The sequence below is a fragment of the Neovison vison genome, chromosome X (assembly GCF_020171115.1).
Source record: "Neovison vison isolate M4711 chromosome X, ASM_NN_V1, whole genome shotgun sequence".
NCBI lineage: Eukaryota > Metazoa > Chordata > Mammalia > Carnivora > Mustelidae > Neogale > Neogale vison.
This window is the reverse complement of record NC_058105.1, coordinates 65,201,055-65,227,166: the sequence shown is the minus strand read 5'-3', so window position 1 is coordinate 65,227,166 and position 26,112 is coordinate 65,201,055. Positions and strand designations below refer to the sequence as shown.

General features: G+C 41.8%; 1 protein-coding gene across 1 annotated transcript; it reads left to right on the top strand.

Annotated features, from left to right (window-relative positions):
• Positions 1-1,210: 1,210 nt before the first annotated feature.
• On the top strand, positions 1,211-22,313 carry PGK1 (phosphoglycerate kinase 1). Its single transcript, XM_044236068.1, has 11 exons — positions 1,211-1,391; positions 7,052-7,102; positions 10,770-10,925; positions 11,032-11,176; positions 14,809-14,912; positions 15,525-15,644; positions 19,082-19,196; positions 19,450-19,629; positions 20,902-21,079; positions 21,354-21,452; positions 21,830-22,313. The coding sequence occupies exons 1-11, from the start codon at positions 1,327-1,329 to the stop codon at positions 21,868-21,870; spliced, it is 1,254 nt and encodes a 417-aa protein (XP_044092003.1). The 5' UTR covers positions 1,211-1,326; the 3' UTR covers positions 21,871-22,313.
• The last annotated feature ends 3,799 nt before the right edge of the window (positions 22,314-26,112 follow it).

Sequence of the window (26,112 nt, the reverse complement as noted above, 5' to 3'; positions counted from 1 at the left end):
CCACTTGGCTTTTAGGGGGTGATACTGGTCTCCTGTTTCAACAGGATACCTTATGCGCATAGTCACATAGGCAAGGGGGTCGCCTAGGTACGTGGGCCTAGTCACGTAGGCAGGATGTTTCTCTGCTGAGTAATAAGGTCCAACTCCCCCTCCTCGCTCCCCCTCCCCACCTTTCTCTTCGCGCGCCGGGGTCCTTCAAAGCCAATCTACAAACACCGAGTATGCCTTACATTCAAACCAGCCAATAAGAACCTTGTAACTATGTTTCTGCTTCTGTACGTATGCTTTCGCTTCCCCAAACCCCATAAAAAGGCCCTGAACAAAGGGCTGGCGCGCGAGTCTTCCTAAGACTTGATCGCCCGCAGGTACCTGTGTCAACTCAATAAACCTCGTGCTGTTTGCATCTGATCAGTGGACTCGGCTTGGTTTTTGGGTCCGGGGGTCTCCTCCTGAGAAGGGGTCCATTCCGGGGTGCTTGGAGCCCCGGGGGATCTTTCATTACAAGGTCTAAATCCCTAAGCAACCCACTAAAGCTCTTTCTCCATTATTTACTTAATCTGCAAAGTGAGGAAGGCAATACTTACCTCCGAGTTTTGTGACCATTATTAGTTTATATGTGAAAAATGCTATCTCCTTGTCATTAGCGTTGTGTCAAAACCAGAACAATTACATAACACTTTTTATTTTAAGAGATGGGGACCTGGGCCTTTCCTGGATTCTGAGAGGTCTCAGTTATTAGCAGCCTTGCTTAGAATTCCATTTTGGGGAGCCAGGAAGCCCAATTAGTTTTCCAGAGGGAAGCGCCTTTTGCATCAATCCTGGCAGGGTTGCCAAGAAATCCCTGGGGTTGAGGGCGGTGCTTTTCTTCGGGCCATTGAGGCTGCGCTCCGCGTTGCAGCGGTTCCGGTTCCGGGCACCCGGGCGGAGGCCCGGGACCTCTCGCGCTCTTCTCGTCCGCCTGGAGGCACCACCCCGAGCCCTTCCCCGCCCCCTGCCTACCCCGCGGCCCCGCCTCCTGCTCCCACCCTCGAGTCACGGAGGTCTGGGGCGGCTCGCTGCGTGCCGGACGTGACAAATGAAAACCGCACGTCCCACCAGTGTTCTCTCAGACAGACAGCGCCTCGGAGCCAATGGCAGAGTGCTGGCGCGTCGCGGCCGCGTCCAATAGCAACCGCCGGGCGCTGCGCGAGGGAGAAGGGGAGGAGCGGTAGGCGGGGCGGTGCGGCCCGGGCAGCTTTCAGCATTCCGCACGCGACTGAAGCGCTGGTCGGCAGCATTCTTCTCCACTGTTTCGGCTCTCAGCCTCGTGGCCCTTGTATTGCCAGGATGTCGCTTTCTAACAAGCTGACTCTGGACAAGCTGGACGTGAAGGGGAAGCGGGTCGTCATGAGGTAATTCTACACGTTTGCTCGTGCTTCCCTCAACGGCTTGGCCGCAGTCCCTTCGGCCCGAGCCAACTTGCTTCCGCTCCTGCCCAAAGTTGCTCTTACTTGTCCGCTCGGCCCCATGGGTTCTGAGCCTGCAGAGTGAGGCTTTCCACCATTGTGGCCGAGGCTTTGCCCCAATTTCACGGTTTCTGACCTCCTTGTCTTCGCCCGGAAGGGGAGCCGTTTTTGCCCTTTGCTGGTGGATCCACCGAGGAAGGGCTCAGTTCTGGCTCAAATGACCCGTTTTGCCCTATTTCCTATTCCTGAAATGCAGTTCTGTCGCCTCCAGCTCCCACCAGGCGAGGTGAGGCCTAATGCTTAGCCTTCAAATCCCTAGGCCCCAAAGAAGGGACCTTGAAAGGTCATTTGGTTAGTTTCCCTTCCCCCACCGCCCTAGATCATCCTAGAGAGATGAGAAAAGGCACAGATTTCTAAGGTTCCTGCACAAAAGGGAGGTTTTCCCCAAAAGGTGTTGATTTAGATGTTCAGGAGTAGGACCCCCTAAAACATGGAGGATGGGAGGGTGAGGAGGGGTGGGGCACAGTGAAGGATACTCTGCAGAGCTTATGTAACAGGCCTGTGCGCGGCACCGTTGGACTACAGGGCATGGGGTTTACATCAGAATGGTGAGACATACTGGCTAGTGGTAGATCAAGGCATGGGTGCTTTTCCGTGCTGTTCCTCAACCTCACCTCACAGAAAGCAAGAGAAGCAGGATAGTGGAGGTGAGGATGGGCTACACTTGGGTGGCTTACTCTGCACGTGTGGATCCTGGTCACTTACCATGGGACTTGTCCCTTACATGCCAGAATTAGCAGTGTGGTGTATGGAGCTTTTACATTTATCATTTTGGTAATGTGTGGTACATTTGCAAGCTAGGAGCAAAGTGCAGGACAGTTGGGTATGTAACTGATGGGTCGACTGTTGATAAACCTTGATAGGATCCAAGGGTGGCTTGTTTTCTGGGTGGCAGGGCTTGATTGATAGCCTTGTGCAGCCCTATCTTTTTTGGGAAGTGGTTGATAGATGGACAGGCATGTGAATGGTGTGATCCAGCCCCTTTGCCAATTTGGGCTGGTTCAAGTGAGGGCATCTTTTGGATATTAACAGACACACAAGGTTGTAGGGAATCTCCCTTCACCCTAGGCTTAAACATAGGAGGGCACTCTGAATTTCAGAACTGTGGGCACTGTAAAAGTTAATGCAGTTCTACCCTTTTCTCTGATTTTATCATGGACACTTTTAGTTTTGCATGTCGCTGCCTCTGCCTTGTGGAAGTAGAAGATCTCAGTAGCTTATGGCCCTGAGAAACACTTAGTGTCTACATTTTCCCAAATGACCTAGGTATTTGCAGTCTGGATGTAGTAGTAATCAAAGCTATCCTAGTACTAGAAAAGGGCCCTTTCAACCCCTCAGGTGATCTTAAGAGGGGATAGATTCTGTGAAAAACAGGCTAGGTGGACATTGCCATGTGACTGGATTTTAGGTTTTTAAATTATCTCCTTCTATCTTTACTGCTCTCAATGCTGACCTGTCCAGATACACCTGCTGAAAGACCAGAAGTGGGGCATCACGCTGGTCACCTTCCTGCAATTGCAGTCTTGGGCTTTATCTTCTCAGGGGAACTGGTTTGAGGGATTAACTAGGCTGGCTGGGAGTGGGACTTGAGGTGGTGCTTATCTTTTCTCCCTCTGTACTTAATATGAAATACCTTGCTGTCCAAGGGCTCAAAGTTTCATTTAACACATTAACCTTGAGCCTTGAAATGATTGGCCAGTCCTCTCTTGCTGTTGGAAAATTACCTGTCCAGGGTCACCAGACTAGCAAATTGGTGGCAGAGCTAGGACTAGAATTTGGGTCCCTTTGACTTCCAGCCAGGTCCTCTAAATACTCAACATTGTAAATAAGGGCAGTCTAAAAAAGACTTTTCGTCTGCTGAAGGTTGCAATCAATATTTTTTCCCCTGAAATCTGGATAAATTCTGTTTATTTTGCCTGGGGACAGGGAGTTACTTTTTTCCCTGATTGTTAATGTATCTCTTTTGAACAGAGTCACATTTTGTGGGATTTTTTTGGAAGAGCCTAGGCAGCTATACCTTGTCAGCACAAATTTCTTTTTGTTTTAGTGCCTTTGTGTGGTGGTTGCTCGCAGTGTTTCAGAAATGGGGTCTCCTGAGTAATGGCTACTTCACTTGGTTCCTTTTCGTCCTGCAAAAGAGAACTCTGATGTCTCTGATGTTGGTGTTAGCCAAGTCTTCAGGATCCTGCTTTCAGTTGCCAGGGGGAAACAGATCGATTTGTTGCGGGAACTTTAGTCAGAAACCTCTGACTAGGTACTGGGTAATTACCAGGTTCCACCTCCTTTTTTTTTTTTTTTTTTGGATTCCAGCTGACTTTACCGCCTTTTCAGTATAACTTCCGGCTTATTTTTGCAATGTCATTTCCTTCCTTCCCAGCACGGATTGCCAGTCTTAACTCCTTTGGTGACTGGTGAAGCACTTCCCTTTTTGCTTGCTTCCTCCACCAGTCTTCTGTTTTAAACCTCACTGCTTTTCTCTAACCTGTTCTAACTTGTTAAGCAGCAGCTCTTGATGCAGTGGAAAAAGAAATGGGGAGGAGAAACTGAGCTGAGAAGTCCTTAAGACACCCATAATACCCCAGTCTTCCAGTTGGGGGCAGTGACCCAAGGGTGGGCATGGTACTTTTGAGAGTTTTTTTTTTTTTTTTTTCTTTTGAGAGCTTTTAATGGGAGTGGGCCTGGAACCCTGAGATTTCAGGTGACAGAGACTTGATATTCTAACTAAATCAGCGTTTTTAACAATTTGTTTTAAGATAATTACAGATTCACAGGAGGTTGCAAAGTTAGTACAGAGAAGTTTGTTCACTCAGTTTCCCCCAGAGGATACATCTTAAAAATTAAGGAGGTTGCAGAGATAGTACAGAGAAGTCTTTGTTCCCTCAGTTTCCCCCAGTGGATACATCTTACAAAATTAGAGTACAATATCTGAAGTAGGAAGTTGACATTGGGACAAAGTGTATAGTTCTGTGCTGTTTTACGACATGTATGATCGGTGTAATTTCTACCACAAGTTAGAAAACTTTTCGTTTGAGCATCACCAAGACCTTCCTCTTTCTGCCTCTACAGAGTCATTCTCCTGCCCTCAACTCCCTTCATTCCAACCCCTCGTAACTACTGATCTGTTTCCTGCCCCTAAAGTTTTGTCATTGCAAAAATGTTAACATAAGTGGTATCACAGTATATAACCTTTTGGGATTGGCTTTTTTTTCCCATTCAGTTTAATGCCCTCTAGGTTTATGCAAGTTGTTGCTTCTCTGTATTGCTGAGTAGTACTTCATGATATGAATGTTGCACAATTTGTTTAGCCATTCACCCAGTGATGGACATCCGGTTTGTTTCTAGTTTGGGGCTATTAACAAATAAAGCTGTTGTGCACATTGAATATTCATGGACAGGTCTTGATATGGACAAATGCTGTCATTTCTCTTGGATTAACACCTAGGAGTGAAATCACTGGATCATCTGCTGAATTCCCAGACTGGTTTCCAAAGCAGGCACGCTATTTTACATGAGTGATCAGTTTTCCTGCATCTTGACCAGCATTTGGTGTTGCCATTATTTTTTTATTTCAGCCATTCTGATAGCTGTGTAGTGAAATCTGAGTTCATGCCTGAAGCTAAGGCTCACCAGTGTTTCAGGGAAGTGGAAAAGGAAGGGGTACAGATTTTATGTAGAATATAAGAAGTAGAATGTGTGAGCAAGGGCGGTTTGTTCATAGTCCTCAGGAAGGAGAAGCTAAAAGCAGAGCTGTTGTTGAGAGTCTAGGAGGTCATGAAGGGAGGTAAAGCACAGGCAAAGAGAAGTCCAGTTCTCATCAGTAAGGTATGTTATATCAGCTTGTATAGATGTCACAGATTCTTGACTATTTCTGCACATAGAATTTCCTCCCTGTAAGGGCTTGGGAGTAGGGAATACTGAAAAGGGTGGCTTGTGCTCAGCCTGTCGCCATTAGCCCTTTTGACCATGGGCCTTTCTGGGAGGCTGCAAGAGGGAAAATGACAACAAGTAATGGAATACTCTGTTCTCTTCAGAATGTACTTGAAGGCTGGCAGGGGCTTTGTTTGGGATATTTAGAGAAGATGCTTAGAATCAGAGTCAGGTAGCCTGCAACTCTAAATAGAGTGTATTTCTTCAGAGGCATACTGCTTTTATTTTTGAAGACTTAATTAAAATGTTTGAATATAGACTTACTCCCTCAGCCCGTCTTTAGAAAGGCATCTCTTCAATGAGGTTGGTTGGGGTAGGAATATAGGAAATTGGTGGTCGTCTTTATAGGTCTAAGGATGTTGTAACTGTCGGCTAGGCCTCGAGCATTGGCAGCAGTCTTCTCCACTAGGTCATACCTTCCCGTAGTCCCCTTAGCATGTGACTGTGCTAGCTTTTTTTGTAACAGTGGATTGTGTTTTCAAAGGCAGATTGATGCCTTTTAAAACACAAATTACATTTTGGAGAAGCATTAACACATACAATAGCTGCCATTTGTATGGCACTTATTGTGTACCAGGTACTCTTTTAAGCCCTTTACAGATCATGCTAACTCATTTAATTCTCAAAGTAACACCCTGAGGTAGATACTATCATCCCCATTCTGCAGATGAGAAAGAAAGCATTAAACAGGATCTTGGCAGGCAGCTCTTAGCCCTATCAACTAGCTATCACACATTGTTTTCAGTTAGATTGAAATAAGCTGGGCTTCCAAGGAGTTCAGAAGGGGGAAGGAAATTATTGGTTCTTAAAAAATGGTAAAAGTCAGGTGAGAAAGGAGAGACTGCAGTAAATTACTTGCTTGTGCCATCCTGATCACTTCTCTGCTAAACTGCTTGTTTCTCAGGTAGGCAGGATCACATGTTCCGCCCTCTCCTCTCAGGTTTTATGAAAGAAGCTATCTTATTTTTATTGCCTGTGTTTTGCTTGAAGAATACTATGTGAACTTGGTCTTGGACACTGGTTTTTTTTTTTTGGTCATGAGGCCCCAGGCTTTCTCCAGAAAGAATGATAATCTGTTGATATGTTTTATTTTTTTTCTTTTGAGTGATACTAGTTAGCTTCACTAGGACTCAGAAATAATATCAAAGGAATCACAATCAAGATAATGTTCCTTAATTACTCCTTACCCATTCAGCCTCCATTATTAATTACATACTGTCATACTAGGTCCACATGAAACTCTTTTTAGGTGGAACTGGTTTTCCAGGTTTTGAGGGCTAGTTCCTGTGAAGTCAGGTTTGTTATTTTAAAAATTTTTTCTTAAAAAGTATGACATACATACCTAAAAGGACACAGAACATAAGCTCATAGAATTACCACAGAATGAACACATCTGTGTAATCACCCAGGTCAAGGAATACAAGACAACCCCAGAAGCACCTTCTGGTTCAGTCCTCTCTCTCCCTCCTCCCACTGGCCTCCCCATGGCTAACCACTGTGACTTATAATACCACTGATGATTATTAAGGTGGTTTTTGAACACCCATCGTATTTAACTGGTTCACTAAAAATGCTTCTCCTAATCTTTGAGGGAATCTGAAACTTTGCTTCTTTTTTAGAGTGGACTTCAACGTTCCTATGAAGAACAACCAGATAACAAACAACCAGAGGTAAGGTCTCTGCTAAAACTTGAGTTTGGCTTAAGATGTGTGTGCCTGTGGGTATGTAGGATGAAATGGTTTTCCTTTTTTAGTGTAGAACTGTGTGGTAGCTTAAGCCATATATAGTCTTGGCCTTCCACAAACCCACTATGTGGTCTGCTTTCTTAGGATAATGTAGAAATTGAAAAAAGTCATTTTAAGTGATTTTTTTCTTTCCCTATTTTTTGAAAATTTGAAGAATTTGGGGTTACGTATTTTTAAAGAATATCAGAGCTGGTTCTTGCAAAATGAAGAACTCTGCAAGAGGATTTTTTAATATTAGTAATTTAAAGCTTATATGTATTTTTACAAGCCTTTCCATTCCATATGGCTCAGATAAAATCAGTTTTGGGGAATTCCGATACAAGGGAAAAGATTTCAGAAGTAGTATTTTCAGTTTAGGCTATTCTAAATATTTTTTCCCTCCAATTTATTTATTTTCAGAAAAACAGTATTCATTATCTTTTCACCACACCCAGTGCTCCATGCAAGCCATGCCCTCTATAATACCCACCACCTGGTACCCCAACCTCCCACCCCCCCCCCCCGCCACTTCAAACCCCTCAGATTGTTTTTCAGAGTCCATAGTCTCTCATGGTTCACCTCCCTTTCCAATTTACCCAAAAGCACATACCCTCCCCAATGTCCATAACCCTACCCCCCTTCTCCCAACCCCCCTCCCCCCAGCAACCCACAGTTTGTTTCGTGAGATTAAGAGTCACTTAGGTATTCTAAATATCTTGACTCCAAAATCAGAAGCAGAAATTTTAAGTGATTGTATACTCTTGCTTTTGACTAGATTGTAAAAAAGGTTTAATTTTAAATTCCAGATGAGGGGTTTGAGCTGGAAAGGTGTGCTTTCCAATGATCTAGAGCAGTGGTTGTCTAATAGAAATAGAATATAAGCCACATATAATAGAGAATTTTCTAGTTGCCACATTAAAAAGGTAAAAAGAAGTGGGTGAACTTAATTTTAAGTAATAGGTTATATTTAATTCAGTTAAGTCCAAAATAATCATTCAGAAGTTATTCAGTAAAAAATTAAAGGGACATAAAACTTTTTTGGTATTAAAGTCTTCAAGATCCAGCATGTATCTTCACAAAGCACATCACCATCTGGACTAGTCATTATTCCTAATATTGAAGAGGCACACATAGCTAATGGCTGCCTTATTGTACTGTCTAGGTCTAGACCCAGAACATTTTCAGATACTGGTTCCAGGGTAGAGACTGGCATTTTCCCTGCTGCAGTATAGTGGAAGGTCTGTGTTTTGTACAAGGCATCTCTTTTTTCATTATTTTCTGCAGCACACAGAAGAAATTGGAAATATGCCTATCAAGGTGTTTTATGAATTAAAAGCAGAGAAGCAGGTCTGAGTACATTTTTTTCATTTTCAGAAATCCATGGAGTTAACAGAAGGAAGCATTAAAAATAATAGAACTTGCTGATAAGGGATATCCCTGAAGAATAATTTGTTTCTTTGGGAAAACTTTGTGCCTAATGAAGGTTTCTTCTTTATTTGGTGTTAGTGAGTTTTTATATATGTCAGATAGCACAAGATATTTTAGAAACCTAACTTGGTTTTTTATTGTTCCATTGTCTGCTGAAATGTCACCTTATCAGAGATTTCCCTGGTCACCCTATCTAAAATCCCCTTCACTGGGGCACCTGGGTGTCTCCGTGGGTTAAAGACTCTGCCTTTGGTTCAGGTCATGGTCCCGGGGTCCTGGGATCGAGCCCCACGTTGGGCTCTCTGCTCAGCGGGGAGCCTGCTTCTTCCTCACTCTCTGCCTGCTTCTTCCTCACTCTTGCCTGCTTCTCTGCCTGCTTGTGATCTCTGTCAAATGGATAAAATCTTTTAAAAAAAATCCCCTTCACCACTATTCCTCAATCATTCTTGTCTCTCTACCTTTTTCCCATAGCTCTTACTACCACCTGATGACAGACACACACATACCCATATTTATGTGTATACACACACACACACACACACACGCATATTTTATATATATATATATATATATATATATATATATGTTTTGTATTGTCTCTCTCCATTAGAATTACACTTCATGAGAGCAGAGACTGTTTCATTTACTGTTGTATTCTCAAAATCTGGAAAGGTACCTGGCATAGGAAGCATTCAATAAGTATTTGTTGAATAAATGAATGACTACTTTATTATCAGTTTCAGTTTCTTAAAGACTGGCAAAAATGGGGACACCTGGGTGGCTCAGTGGGTTAAGCTGCTGCCTTGGGTTCAGGTGGTGATTGAAGGATCCTGGGATCGAGTCCTGCCGGGCTGAGCAGGGAGCCTGCTTCTCTTTCTGCCTCTGCCTGCCACTCTGCCTGCTTGTGCTCTCTATCTCTCTGACAAATAAATAAGTAAAATCTTCAAAAAACAAAAAACAAAAAACAAAAGGCACCTGGGTGGCTCAGTCGGTTAAGTGGCTGCCTCAGCTCCAGTCATGATCCCAGAGTCCTGGGATCGAGCCCCACATCGGGCTCCCTGCTCAGTGGAGAACCTGCTTCTCCCTCTCCCTCTGCCTTCTGCTCTGCCTACTTGTGCTTTCCCTCGCTGTCAAATAAATAAAATCTTTAAAAAATCTTCAAAAAAAGACTGGCAAAAATGGAAAGTTAGTGTCAAGGTTATAACAAAAGTTTGACATGTTTAAAGGAAGTTTAATAATTTTTTAGTTAAACTGTAATGTAGATAATATGACATTATTTAAACCATGTTCTATATAATGTATTTTTTTCCTACCAGGAAATGTGCCTTAGCATCTATAATGGGTGCAGAAAAGTTTATACACATTTTTAAGTTTTTTTCCTGTATTTCCTTTAATGGTGTCAGGATTGGGGAATTTTAGATTTCTTCCTCAATCAGATAAGAGGGATGTTTCAGGGGTCCCCAAGACACCTTTATAACTTAGTGATTCACTAGAAGGACTCACAGGACAGGATGTAGCATAGAGTTCTCACTGCCAAAGTTTATTATTACAGGGTACATGACAAGATCAGCAAGGGGAAAAGACACATAAAATCTGGAGAAATCTATGCATGGGCTTCCAGTGCTCGCCCTTCAGCAGTGGAAACTGCAGAAGTTGCATGCATTATTTTCGCCCAGTGAAGCTATTAGAGATTTGGCTTCCAAGATTTGTACTGGGAGCTGGTCAGTGGGTACCCTCTGCATTGGAACCAACAAAATTCTAGACTATTAGAAGAAAGCACATTTTCAGTATAAATCACTTCTTACAGTCTTGGAGCAGTGTCCATTAGAACAGCGCATGTCAGATTTGAGGGACGACTTGGAATCCGGGTTCCCAGCCACTGGCCAAGGGCCAACCTTGCAAGCAAGTCCTTCTAAAGATAGCAGCTTCATTCCTGCTCTGGTAGATCTTCTCTGCATAAGTGGCAAAATGTGATGAGATTGAATAATCCTTGGTGGAGGGTTGGCATCATAACTGACTTCTTCCTCTGAACCTGAACCTGAGGACCATTACTGAGTTCCCAACAGTAAATCTGAGGGAATTTAGAAAAGAAAAGGGGCTAAAGTTCATGAGGCCATAAATAAAACCATTCCCACTAATTCCTAGGAGTAACCTTGATCTATCCCCTGTCTCTTTCTTGTTGCAGAATCAAGGCTGCCATCCCAAGCATCAAATTCTGCTTGGACAATGGAGCTAAGTCAGTTGTTCTTATGAGCCATCTTGGCCGGCCAGATGGTGTCCCCATGCCTGAGAAGTACTCTTTGGAGCCAGTTGCTGTAGAACTTAAATCTCTGCTGGGCAAGTAAGTGCCAGACTCTGGAGCTGGTAGACTCTTGACAGGAGATGCTGTGAAGCATGTACTGGTTCTTTAAGACTTTTCAGTTGTCTCCATCTCCTGCTCTCCCCAGGGATGTTTTGTTCTTAAAGGACTGTGTGGGCCAAGAAGTGGAGAAAGCTTGTGCTAACCCAGCTGCTGGGTCTGTCATCCTGCTGGAGAACCTTCGCTTCCATGTGGAGGAAGAAGGGAAGGGAAAAGATGCTTCTGGGAATAAGGTAGGGCCTGTGACTTCAGACATTATTAGGGGTGAGGGGGACTGGGTCCATGAGAGATTGAAGAATAGAGGTAGTTCATGTTTATTTTTTCCTTAGATATCTTTTTATTGAAGTATAGCATAAATATATATATATGAGATAAGGTTTATGTTTATTCATATAAAGGTTATTCATACATAATGAATATTCATATATGAATAAATTAAAATAACCTTTTATTCATATATTAAGGGTTATTTTAATATATATGAAAATCTTTAAATGAATATGAATATATAGGGGTATATATGAATATATATTCAAGCTATGCATTTATATAATTTATTTATATTTATGTCTATCTATAGATGCATGACTTGATAAATTATCAGAGTACACACACACCTGCTATGTAACCACCACCTAGGTCAAGGAATAGAATATTGGCTAGCATCCCAGAAGCCCTTCTCATGCTCAGATGTTTTGTAATACCTTTGAAAAATATGTGAATACCATTTGGGTATAAGAGTATTCAGTGGATGTGCTTTTGCAGTTGTTACTTTGTTCCCCACTTGGCCTATGATACATGAGGATTTTTTTTCCCTGACAGTGTGTGGTAATCCTAGTTGAAGGGTAGCCTATGATTCCCAAGTGCTGAGAGCAGATGTTCATAGGTACTTGTTGGGGGTGGGTGTCCATGCTATACCAGGGGTTCTTCCTGCAGAGCCAGTTTCAGATTTTTTTTCCATCAAGGCTGGAACAGTTTTTCTAAGCAACAGACCATGATGTTTTATAGAAGGACAGTAATATTCTTATTTAAAAGGGGGATTAACTTAATAGTTGAGCTTGGAACTCTTAAAAGCATAAATTGAAATTTAGTGTGATAGAATTGGGATTTCCTTATAAAAGAATTAAGTGAGCAGAAAAAGTACTTTGTACTAAGTCAAGTGGAAAGGGACTCTGGGAAAATTGTAGTTGGGCAAATGATGGTCATGATGCTACTGCCTTGGATTTGAGACTTTTTTTTTATGAAGTATAAAATATTTTTTTGAATTCCCTTTAAAATAAGGAAGTGCATGTGTTGTCATCATTTTATAAAGAAATTTAAGTTTCCAAAAGGCAGTCATTTTACTGAAGTTAGAGGCAGTAGTAGTGTTGCTGGACTTGATATATAGCTCAGTCCATTAGATCAGTAAACTACTTCTATAAAGGGTCAAACAGTAAAATACTTAGTCTTTGTCAGTTTAGTCACAACTGCATATGGTCTCTGTTGGAATTGCTCAACTATGCTGTTGTCATGCCAAAGTGACCATAGAAAAAAACCCACCCAAAACAAAAATGAAAGAGCAACCATAGATAATCCACAAAGTAGATAATTATGACGGGACAGCCAGAATTCAAGTATTAAATGATAAAGCTGGCTCTTTGAGGATGATGTAGGATTTGGCTATGGGTAAAAGAAAAGCTGAAGTCATCCTTTAGAACTTTCTTTTTTTTTAAAAAGATTTTATTTATTTATTTGACAGAAATCACAAGTAGGCAGAGAAGCAGGCAGATAGAGAGGAAGGGAAGCAGGCCCCCTGCTGAGCAGAGAGCCCGATGTGGGACTCGATCCCAGGACCCTGAGATCATGACCTGAGCCGAAGGCAGCGGCTTAACCCACTGAGCCACCCAGGCACCCCCTTTAGAACTTTCTACCCTTAGATGTTTTGTGTCTTGGGGAATAAGATTCTTTGAAGCTGGGGCTCTTGGGTGGCTCAGTGGGTTAAAGCCTCTGCCTTCAGCTTAGGTCATGATCCCAGGGTCTTGGGATTGAGCCCCACATAGGGCTCTCTGCTCCGCGGGGAGCCTGCTTCCTCCTTTCTCTCTCTGCCTGGCTCTCTGCCTACTTGTGATCTCTGCCTGTCAAATAAATAAATAAAATCTTAAAAAAAAAAAAGATTCTTTAAAGCTAGTATCTCAGCCTCCTGTTGGGCTTCTGGTGTTTCTTAAGGTCATTGGAGTACCTGCTTACAAGCAGTTTCTTTTCTTAGCACCTTAGGCCCTGGTCTTGCCTTACCCTGCCTTTGGCATAATCTTGGTACAGTGGTAGGAGTCAGGTGCTGATCTCAAATTTGGTGCCTGTTAGAGTGAAACTCATTTGCACAGACTCAAGGACTTAGAAATGGTAGCAGATTGAGACAAAACCACCTACCTATTCAGGAAGTGATGAACTAACAGTTCTAGTCTGTGACTTTTTTAGTTAACTTTACATTTAGTGTCCATTTAGTGCTTGGAATTTCTTGAGCCAGTAATAAGTTCAAAATAGATTAAAAAAAAAGGACATAAAAAAACTTCCTTTTTCCAGTGTGCCCACATTGGTCTTTTAGGAATATTTTCTTTCTTCTAGTTATTGGTAGAAAAAAACTGAGAAGTGGGTTCTGGTTATTAATTTCTATAGTGCCTGTTTCATGAAGAACTTGTTTGCCCCATTTTTCCTTTGACAATTCTTCAAGGGGTTATCATGCCTTTTTAATAGGTGGGAAGATTTCAGGGACAGAAATCTATTTGCCAAAGGTTACACAGTGAATTAGTGTTGGAGTTGGGCCTAGAACCCAGGTGTTCTGCCATTTGGGCAGTATTTTCATAATAACACAGATTATCTTAGTCACCAGTGGCAGATACTATTCCATTCTGGAAAGATTATGTAGGTTCTACAGTCTTTAGTTTTAGCATTAGTTCCTCTGCATTCTTAAGGTCATTAGAAGAAAACCCCTGTTATTTCTGGCAACCTCCTTCACCTTGAAATGTAGGAGGATGGGAGTGGGCAGTGACTAAAAGGAACATTAGTTCTGTCCTGTATATTTTTCTGTGATGTGTTCCCCTGTGCATCTTTGCTTGGTTTCTTTCTGGAGGTTTTTGTTCATCCTGCCATCCTGCTTTATGTTTCCTTTTAGGTGGGGGGTATCCTGGAGAGTGAGCAGACATTTCAAAGCCATAATGTTTTACTACTACTTTCTGTTTCTTTTTCTTTTTGGAGAAGTGTATTTCTTGTTTTCTTAGATGCCTAACTTCTAGGGAATGTTACATAGAATATATAGAATAACATATATATATATATATATATATATATATTCTCTGTGTGTGTGTGTATATATATGTTTCTGAGGTCCTTTTCTGTTGCCATGTTTCCACCTGCCCTCTCTGTTCCAGCCTCATGAAGAATGTGTGTGAGGGCCACTTTCCCTTTGGAAAAAGGCCTTGGTAGCTAGAAGCTTGGGTCAAGTATAATCCTAACTTTTGCAAGGAGAATATGTTGAAATGAGGCTATGAGGCAAGCAAGCTAAGGAAAGGAAAAGATAATCTTAGGACTTGGGGAGAGTTCAGTGGGTTGTAATTAGCTTTGTGTGATTAGAGGTTAAGCCATGGTTAGGAATCTTCTTTGCAATTTGAGGCAGGATGAAGGAGAGCAGAATGTAGAAGGGACCAAAAGACCTAGAATATTTGGAAGAAGAAATAGATCCTGTTTCTAGTTGTACAAATTGCTGTCCCACTGACTCTGGGTCTTTAGAGATACTCAGGAGGACTCTTGGTATGAAATGCCTTTACAGTTGTCTTCCTTGGAGCCATCAACATTTTCTGTGTTGGTTTTCTTTCTTTTTTTTTCCCTGCAGGTTAAAGCTGAGCCAGCCAAAGTAGAAGCCTTCCGAGCTTCCCTTTCCAAGCTAGGAGATGTCTATGTCAATGATGCTTTTGGCACTGCTCACCGAGCTCACAGGTACTAAGAATCTTTTTTGACATTGAGCTAGGAGGAGTGTTCGTGTTCCTCTGTTTACTCAAGCAACCCAAGCTCTCAGAACATCATACTTTGAGCTTCTATGTCTAATTGGAGCTTCCAGTTAAGACTGTGGTTCCTGTGAATATTATTGGTCCTTACTGAGGAAGTAAAAGGGAAAAATGTGAAGAATTGTGGAGCTTTTTGTTGAGCTTCAGGAAGAGGTTGCTCTTAGGAAATCTCAGGTAGAGCCCTCCCTTTGTTGACATTGTAAGGTCAGAATCTTACGCTGTCTCTAGGAAGCAAAGTGAGGAGTCTTTGGCCATTAGCTAACTGGCTGATTGTTTATTATGGTTAAACCCTTGACTTGAAAACTCAGTTGGGTTTCTCCAGTCCTACTCAAGTTTGTTGCTTTTTACTTGTTCCTCTAGGCTGTGCCCTGTTAGTCAAAAACCTTGTTTTGTACCTCCATATTTTTGTTGGAATTTAGGGATGAAAACCGTGGTCTCCTAGAATCTCAGAAGTGAAGGTATTTCAGCGATAAGGAGATGGACTCTAGAATTGGGAGAATTGTTAAGGATTGACCAAAATTGCAGTGTCTCTGGTCTTTTCTAGCTCCATGGTGGGAGTCAGTCTGCCACAGAAGGCTGGAGGTTTCTTAATGAAGAAGGAGCTGAACTACTTTGCCAAGGCTTTGGAATGCCCAGAGCGACCCTTCCTGGCCATCCTGGGCGGGTATGAAGAACTCTTCAAGATCATGCTTTAAATAGCATGTTTGCCTGGTAGTAGGCCATGACTTGCGTGGCTTATTATGGTCCGAAAGCATAATCGGATGGGGTAAATAAGGAGAGTTTAATAAAGAGACTATGTACAAATGTGTGGGTAGGGTTCAGGGACACCCAGAAAGTACAGCTTAGTAGTGTGGGGCTGGCAACAGCCCTCACCTTCCCTAGGCCTGAAGGGACAAAAGGGAAGGAATGGTTACCAAAATCCAGGGCCCTCTGAGAGAAACTATAGCCTTGTTCAGGGAACATAGGGATAGGCAGGGAGGCATCTGGCAAGGAGGGAGCCAGGGGAAGAAATACTCTGATCTCCCTTCAGTCTTCTATTGATGTTCCCCCTACCTCGCCCCCTCCCAGTTGCCTACAACCCAACTGGAAGCCCGAGGGCAAGTGATGTGCCTTCATGCAGGTTAGCCTCCTAGGACAAAGCAGGGCCAAGAAGGACAGCAAGTGGTTTTGGAGGGAAGAATGGGAAAGATTGACCATAGGTGCTCATCTAACAATTTCTGAAGCACTTGAGTCTTTCATGTTCATACAGTCTGGCAAGAATAACTACGAACATCTCTTCATATGTATGTATTTAATTTATCATTTAGAACTAATTTCTCCAGATTATATACCTCTTTACAGTTTTTCCTGTGGGGAAAGGTACCATGTGGAGAATGATATTCCAGTGGCTTAGTTAGAATAGAAATTTTAGAATTGCAGGTTAAGAGTCTAGTAAGAGAAATTTTATTAGAGTGGGGATGGGGACCTAGTGCTGCTTGAATAAGGGGGGATGGGGACCTAGTGCTGCTTGAATAAGAGGACTTGCTATCACTTGGATATCGAGGTAGCACCCTCTTTATGGCTGAATGCTACTGGCCCTTCTATAAGCATGTTTGTTTTTCCCCATGGGATTGAACACACTCAGCATCTTCCTATGAAAGCTTACTCTGGAGTTGGATGTCAGTTTCAGGTAGCATAGTTCTTCAGGATTCATGAGCCCAGTATCAGGGTCTTAAAAATAATTCAGGTGGGTATAGGTTGTTTTCTGCATTCTAGAAGCATTGCCCCTCTTGTGCACTGTGTTACAAAGGTCAAACTCTCATCCTCATCCCCGGAGATAAGGATTCGAGCTGCTTTTGCTTTCCATCCTTATGTAGATCTGGAATATGTGAGTACCACCTAGTGGTTACCATCAGATTTAAGTCTTAGCTGGAAATAACTGTTTGTGGGAAGTTGATGTGGAGGGTTTTTTTTTTTTTTTTTTTTGGTGTGGTGTTTTTGTTTTTGCCAGCTTTCTTCCAGTGTAGTCTTAGACCAGTAACAGTTTTGGGGCAAATTTTAACATTTTATTAAAGAAAACATTATTGTGGAAACATTGAAGCATGTACAGAAGTTGAGAGAACAGTATAATAAGCCCCCAGACACCTAGTACACTGCTTCACAATCACATTTTTTTATCAGGAGTGCTTTTAAGCAAGTCTTAGACATAATTTCACTTAGTAGTACTGTATGTATCTCATAACTGATGAAGAGATTCTTTTAAATAACCACCATGTTATACCTAACACATTTTAACAGCTTCATTTGTCATCTAATATCTAGTCTGTATTCAGAAGTTCTTTGTCATCTCAGAAATGTCATTTTATAATTGGCTTCATGGAATAAGGATCCATATGAAGTTCATGTGCTGTATTTGGTTGGTAGCCATTTTCTGTTCTGTAATAGTCCCTTTTTCTTACTATTTTCTTTACATGATTTGTTGAAGAAGCAGGGCATGTGAGGTGTAGAGTATCCATTCCACATTTTTTTTTAAAGATTTTATTTATTTGACAGAGAGAAATCACAAGTAGGCAGAGAGGCAGGCAGAGAGAGAGGAGGAAGCAGGTTCCCTGCGGAGCAGAGAGCCCGACGCGGGGCTCGATCCCAGGACCCTGAGATCATGACCTGAGCCGAAGACAGAGGCTTTAACCCACTGAGCCACCCAGGCGCCCCTCCATTCCACATTTTTAAAAATTTTTTTTAAAAAAGATTTTTATTTATTTGACAGAGATCACAAGTAGGCAGAGAGGCGAGCAGAGAGAGGGGGAAGCCGACTCCCTGCTGAGCAGAGAGCCCGATGCGGGGCTCGATCCTAGGACTCTGGGATCATGACCCGAGCCGAAGGCAGAGGCTTTAAACACACTGAGCCACCTGGGCGTCCCATCCCACATTTTTTAAACATTGATAATATTTTAGAGCATGCGAGTGCATGCACAAGCAGGAGGGACAGAGGGAGAGAGAATTTGAAGCAGACTCTGTGTTGAGCACAGAGCCTGACTCTGGGCTCGATCTTATGACCCTGAGATCATGACTGGAGCTGAAACCAAGTGTCGGATACTTAACTGACTATGCCACCCAGGTGCCCTGGCCTGGGACAGTTTTGAGTGGGTTTGGGGAATCCCATAATTAACAGTCTTGCTCAGGTACAACTAGCTGTCTTGACTCTGGTTTTTGTGGGGAGAAGGGGCAAAGTAGAGATGTATTTGGGTCTCATGGTTTCTGTAGATAGTAGTAGGTATTCTCAGTTCTTTTGGTCTAGAACCACACTATTAAGGGGTTTTCTTAGAAACAGATTGGACTTTTGGGTTGAAGAAACATAGGGCAACGTTAGCCCGTACTTTTTTTGTTCCTTCCAAGTTTTTTTTTTTTTTTAAATCCAGTTAGTTAACACAGTGTAATATTGGTTTTAGGTGTAGGACTTGTGATTCATCACTTACGTGCACAGCCAGTTCTCATGATAACAAGTGCCCCCCTCCTTACCCATTATCCATTTAACCCATCCCCATACCCACCAACCCTCAGTCTGAGTCTGTTTTATGGTTTGCCTCTCTTTTTTACCCCTTGTGTTCATCTGTTTTGTTTTTTAAATTCCACATACAAGTGAAATCATACGGTGTTTGTCTTTCTCTGACTGACTTTACTTCACTTAGCATAATAACATTCTAGCTCCATCCATATTGTTGAGCAGTGGCAAGGTTTCTTTCTATGGCTGAGTAATAGTCTGCTCTGGGTGTGTGTACACCACAGGTTCTTTATCCATTCATCAGTCGATAGACATTTGGACCTTTTCATAACTTGGTTATTGTTGATAGTGCTGTTAAACATTGGGGCATGTGTATCCCTTTGAATCAGTATCTTTGTGTATTTTGGGTAAATATCTAGTACAATTGCTGGATCATATAGTAGTCATATTTTTAACTTCTGCAGGAGCTTTCATACTGTTTTCCAGAGTAGTTAGCCAGTACTTTGTCACTTGGTGGGACATTTCTCTGTGCCTTGATGTAAAAACTCAGACACTATATAATATCACTTCCTTAGTCCACCATTTATTCTTTTGTTGATGATTCTTGCTTTCTCTTCTAGAGCTAAAGTTGCAGACAAGATCCAGCTGATCAGTAATATGCTGGACAAAGTCAATGAGATGATTATTGGTGGTGGAATGGCTTTTACCTTCCTAAAGGTGCTCAACAACATGGAGGTAGGATACCAGTGCCAAGTAGATATGAAGTAGATATGAAGTGGTTCTCCATCAGAAGTAGCAGGTTACATAAATTTAAAAAGAAAACCAGCTTCTGACATGAGCCCTCGAAACTCCCATTTTTTTTTTTTTTTGAAATTTGCCTTTTGTCTTGGAATTGTTCCTTTACACTGCATTGTTACTCCTATCTGCTTTGTGAGTTAATCATGTTCTTAGTATAGAGGCTGATCTTTATTTTGGCTCCTGTGTATAGATTGGCACTTCTCTGTTTGATGAAGAGGGAGCCAAGATAGTCAAAGACCTGATGTCCAAAGCTGAGAAGAATGGTGTAAAAATTACCTTGCCTGTTGACTTTGTCACTGCTGAAAAGTTCGATGAGAATGCCAAGACTGGCCAAGCCACTGTGGCCTCTGGCATACCTGCTGGCTGGATGGTGAGTCAATAGGGGGGGTGGTGGTAGGAGTGAACAAAAGCATTTTAATTTCTTTCTTTCGTTCTTTCTTTCCTCCTTCCTTTTTTCCTTCCTTCCATTCATTCATTCAACCAGCCAGCATTTTAAAAGAATCTCTACAGGACATCCCTGTCAGAAAGGGCTCCAAATGCAGCAGCGAGGCCCTCCTCAGGAGAGAATCAATGGGGAGAAAAGCATGATTGCTGCTGTCTTTATCAGTAATAAGGGGGAAAAACTATGTTTTGTTTCTTCATTTATTTAGTATTTGTTGTTAAGACTTAACTATGTGCTGGGCTTGGTGCTAAATACTTTCATGATCTGGGCTGTTCTGGATTACGTTGTTACCTAAAAACCTGTATAAGAACTCTTACATAAAAACATTAAGGGTAGCAGAAGTGTACTGATTATAAACAGGAAAAAAATGTATGTTATCTGTATATTAAAGACTAAATATTTCATTGTAGTGTTCACCACGTATTATCATTGTTAATAGCTGTATAAAGCTGTATCATGTTGACATACTAGTTTGCTTACTTATTTTCCTCTTGTTAAGCATGTGGGTATTATTCAGTGTTTCTCAGAGTGTGGTTCTAAGAACAATAGCATCAGAAGATGGAAGTTTCTGGGCCCTATCCCAGACTTAATGTATCAGGAACTCTGGAGGTTGGGCCCAGGAATTTTTTTGCTAGAACAAGCCCTCTTGGTGATTCCAGTACATGCCAACGTTTGAGAACCACTGAATCTAGATCATTGTCTCAGCCTTGGCATTGTTGGCATCTCAGGTAGTTTGCTGTGGGGTGTTGTCTTCCACATCACGTTGTTGGCATCTCAGGTAGTTTTGCTGGGGGGTGTTGTCTTGCACATCACATGGTGTTGAGTGGCATCCCTGACTTCAGCCTCCTAGATGTCAGAACTATCCCCCTCCCAAGTTGGGACAACCAAAATATCCCCAGATACTGCTACAGGACCCCTGGGGAGGGATAGAAATGACCCCTGTTGAAAACTACTGATTCAGTTCTTCACAGTCATAGTGTGGTTAAGAATGTTTTTATCAAATAACCTGGTTTTCCCTTCCATTTGATCTTCCATAAAGGACGTGAGCAGGTTTATACTTCTTAAAGAATGAAGGGTGTCTTTTGGTTGTACAAGAAGCTGGTGTTCAGCCTTGAGTTCAGCTCTTGGTGAAGGTGGTGTTCATTACTTTCAGAGCAACTTTCTTGGTAGGTCATCTTCTTTTTTAACTCCTCCCCTTAGGGCTTGGACTGTGGTCCTGAGAGCAGCAAGAACTACGCTGAGGCAGTTGCTCGGGCTAAGCAGATCGTGTGGAATGGACCTGTGGGCGTATTTGAATGGGATGCTTTTGCCCAAGGAACTAAAGCTCTCATGGATGAGGTGGTGAAAGCCACTGCCAGGGGCTGCATCACCATCATAGGTAAAGGGTGCTTTATAAAGTTAATGCCAGGGTAGTCTGGTAGAATTCTGATCAGAGGAAAGGTGAAGGGAAATGATGAACTTTTACTAGGTTTCTTGGTGCTGGTTGAGTCTTGAGAGCTGAACCAGTGTACATTTCATGGAGGACCCTCTTAATGAGAGGGAATTGGGGGTTCATCATCTACCTTTTGGGCTTAAGAGCATATCGCCTTACAGTTTGGTGCCAGTCCTTTTTATTTCCTTTCTCTCTTTTTAACTTGGCTTTCATTCAACAGGTGGTGGAGACACTGCTACTTGCTGTGCCAAATGGAACACAGAGGATAAAGTCAGCCATGTGAGCACTGGGGGTGGTGCCAGTTTAGAGCTCCTGGAAGGTGAGATTCTTCCCTATTTGACTTGCTGGGGGGAAGGCCGGGGATTATGCAGTGACAGGTGGGTAGAATAGAGTGGAGATAGTATGTGGTATTGTCATTGGTGTTCATTATTACCTGGGCAGTACAAATGGAGGAACTTCTAATAACACTCCTGGCATCCATTTTGGGTGGGGAGGGGCAGAGAGGAAGACTTACTCCAGAGGGGTGACACTCTAGTAGACCTGGGACCCAGAATGTGAAAGTTACCCAGATCTTGGTCATGTGTTCAAAGGAAGAGCAGACATGTTATTGGGACATGTTACTGGGAAGATAGGTGTATCTGGCTTAGTGGGTCTTGTAGTAATGCTGTCTGTGTATGTGTGCTTTCTCAAAAACAGGTAAAGTCCTTCCTGGGGTGGATGCTCTCAGCAGTGTTTAGTACTTTCCTGCCTTTTGGTTCCTGTGCCCAGCCCCTAAGTCAACTTAGTCCTTGCCGTATCTCTACTTGGCATTAGCTAAAATCTTCCCCCATGTCAAGATTCAGCTAGTGGCCAAGAGGTGCAGCACCAGGAACCCCTAAGCAGTTGCACAGCATCTCAGCTCCTCTTTACTGCACCATGGATTTGCCTACATTCTTCAAGATCCCCTTTGAATTTCCTAGCAACTAAGCCATTATGCATTCTAGAGTGCATATATTTATATTTTGCCTGTTAAAAGAAAATGAGCTGTGTTAGCTTCTCTTTTTCAAGTAGCTTATTCTAACTAGCTTTGTCATTGTTTCGCTTCTCAGCATGGAAATAAGATGAAATTCCAATTATAGGTAGGTAGGGAGGCAAAGTTGGTGAACTATGAAATAAATAAAAGTATCCATTGAAACTGGGATTTTATTTTCCTGTCATACTTTGTTAGGGTGAGGACGGACTCTTACGGAAAGGATTGAATCAATTACATTCTGAATGCAAGAAATGGGGCAGCTTTGGTTGGGGAGGTAGGGGAGATTAGATAAATGTCTACTCTTTATTGAGGGCATACTTTATGATAGATAATGTGACAGGTGCTTTAAGTTTTATTTTTATCTGTTAAAAACACATGACCATAGTTGAAAATAAAACAGTTAAGGCTTACAACAACAAAATAGAGGCTTCAGCCTCTTCCTCACATTTTCCCATTCCCCAGAGATTTTTACCTCTTAGGTTTTTTTTGGGCATTTACCCTCCATGTTTCTAAGTCACATACTTAACACTTTCAATTTCTTGATGTTTATAAAAAGCTATATATCAGTTTCCTACATGGAAAGATTGAGCGCTCTCTGGCCTCTGTTCCACATATACTTCTCTTCTTCATTTTTCCCCAGTATAGTTCTGTTAAAGATTAGGTGAGTAGTCTGTATTGTGATTATGAATACTGTTCACAGCTGAGCTATGTTGTATGCGATGATTCCATTATGTACCTTTTTAAGTTTTCTCTGGAGTTAGTTTTGAATGTTTTTTTTTTCCTATGTATTTAACACTGATTTGTTCCCAGTGTGTTCAAACTGCTGAGATAAATCTGTTCATCTATTAGAGATAATCCCCTCCTGGAGTCCTCATGCTTCACTCCAGTTTTCCCTTACTGCCTTCCAGGTTTGCTGTAGAGCTGTTCTGGGATTTCCTCTTTCGGAAGAAACCGCTTTGGGGTAACTCTGTAGGGGATTCCTTTTACCTCCTGTGAAGTGATTCTGATGTCCTTCTGATTGATTTATTGTCCTTGTAACTTTCCCTTCTTTTCTCTTCCCTGCCATTTTAATGGCGTTTTGGGAGTGAGCAAAGGTAAACATGGGATTTCAAAAGGCCACGTTTAATCAGAATTTCTCTGCTGGACATTTTACATTAGATGTGTATTTCACCTTTATGAAGAGAAATAAATTCTTGGAGGCTCACAGAGCTACGAAGGCCACAGCAGGGATTCATATAGTCCAAGTGTGTCTGATTCCAGGCTGCTTTTTCATTGTGCCTCACTCCCACAAAAATGATCCTTCTAGCCTAGGATTACTTGATTAACTCCGGAAAGAAGAGCAGAAGAAATTTCTGGTGGTTGCTTTAAACAAAACCATTCTGAAGGCTTGAATTTTTTTTAAAAAAATTCATTAATACTATCCCCATAATTATAGATAATTTTAAAATGTACCATGTTTCTGCATACCCCTAATGGTACACTATACCCTGGTATGAGAAGCAGGAATTCTAGTCTGTTCTTTTTAGAGGAGGCCAAGAAGTGCTACCCATAGATCTGGCAAATTAATGTCACAGCCTGGCTAGAACTCGAGCATACGAATGATCAACTTTCTTCCCCTACCGGTTAGCTTTCCCCCAATATTTTATTACTTCATATGTACAGAGGGATTAAAAGAATTGTATAAATACCATAAACCTGCCAAGTCATCCATCCCATCTCTGATTGTACCTTTTAAGTACTTTCTCATAGACTCTGCTTCTAGGATCATTCCCCATTTATTTGGGTTATTTATTGAGAAAACAAATGGGGAAGCACAACATTTGAATACCTGTGATACGCCTAGGACATAATGGGGGAAATCTAAGAAAGCATTTATGTCCTGAAGGAATTTACAACCTTTACAACCTAGTTGACAAAGATAACCTATAACAACTTGTGAGTACGTGAACTAGAATAGTAAAAGGATGTGCTTCCTGATTTAATACAGAATTAAGAATTATTGATAAAATACTGCAGAGACTTAGGCAGGCATAAGTGTAGCAGATTCAGTTTTAACCGCCAGATAATAGATGTGTATGACTGTACAGAGAAATTGCAGTCTTTGTGTCATGACTAATTCAGTCTGTTAAGCTCAGTGTTCCCTGTTTCCCTTGTTTTACTTTTTATGTCCAAAACTTCCCTCTAGCACATGATACAAATGTCAGAAAGGGGTATAAAATGAGAAGACACCGTTCTCCTACTTCAGTCCCCTAGCACCAGTTTCCCTCTTTAGAAACAGCCACTATAAGACTGGTTTCCCTCAGTCTAGGGCTCCATAATGCATATAAAAACATTTCCATGTATGTATATACATATGAATTAAAAAATATGGCAGTATATTATACACTGCTTTGTACCTGCTATTCTTTTTTTTTTTTTTTTTATCAGAGAGAGGGAGAGAGCGAGCATAGGCAGACAGAATGGCAGGCAGAGGCAGAGGGAGAAGCAGGCTCCCCGCTGAGCAAGGAGCCCGATGTGGGACTCGATCCCAGGACACTGGGATCATGACCTGAGCCGAAGGCAGCTGCTTAACCAACTGAGCCACCCAGGCATCCCTGTACCTGCTATTCTGATCAGTGTTGCCTTTCCTAACTCATGAGTACTTCCCTTCACTCTGGACTCCTTAGAATCAGTTTCCATTATGTTTTCTCTTTCCCCAACATACTGGCTGTATTCCTATATTCATAATCAGATAAAAGACACTTGTTTCCTACTTGTAAAAGTAAGAGCATGGGACCACAGTGTCCTTCCCACATTTACCATCAGGACCTCTTTAAAAAAATTCCACCTGGAAGGTAGAGGACAAGAATGGCCTTGAGTCATTCTAGAAGCTATTTTAGGTAGACATAATTAGGGAAGGGAGTTCTGCAAGATAAAGCAGTCTTCGTTTGAAGACTGGCTGACCTAGCAAGTGCCTCAGTTACGTGTACAGATTCTTACCAAAGAAAGCATGTATGTTTTTAACAGATTTAACCCATACTCATTTTACTTCGCTTTACTGTGAGTCACATGCTGCTTCCAAATAAAGGCAGGCAATTCCCTGATTTACAATTTAAGTCACCCATTAAATCTTAATTGCTTTTGGGACCTTCAAGTTACTGGATCTTACTCATCTTCCTTGAATCCCTTAAATCAAAAATGAAAGATAAATGGTAAGTTCAACTTTTTATTAATAATCTTGGAACAAATACATTAACAATTTCTTAGAGTTACAAACCACTTTACAGTTCTGAAGGGAATTTTCACATATACCAATTAAAACCTCACAACATCCCTGTGAGGTAGGCAAGGTCAGTGTTGTTTCCCTATTATTGAGAACGAGGCTCAGAGGTGAAGTAAGGTCACACAGTTGGTAAATGATGGAGCCAGGAGTAGAACCTAGGCTTTTTGACATGCTGCTTCCCTGAGAACATTCAAGTAATGATACCCTACGCTATATAATGAATATTTTTCTCCTATGATGATCAGATCTGGTTTTGTAAGTTTGATAACACCTTTTTCCTACTATCCAAAAAACTCAAACTGTGATATGACCTGTTTTCTGTCACTGGACTCTTTCAGTGTGTCAAGCACCATTTTCTGGTGTTTTCTGTCACTGGACTCTTTCAGTGTGTCAAGCACCATTCCAGCATGAAACATTGTTGGTGTTTTAAGTTTTGAGGATCCTTGGCTGTAAGTTCTAAATTGCGATACGATATGAAAATTTTTTTAGAAAATTCTGCAAAATTAATTTCCTATATTGAATGTCAAACTTACTTAAAAACAAGAACCCTGTTTATATTTTTGAAAGCTTTGCAGTCTTTCCCACTAAGATGTTTATATGTGTACACATGGGAAATAGGGAAAGGTATTTAGCAACATTACTGGGAAGCCTACGCATAGCACACCTAAGTGCAGGTCACATTATATTGACTTGTTTGTGTTGTTG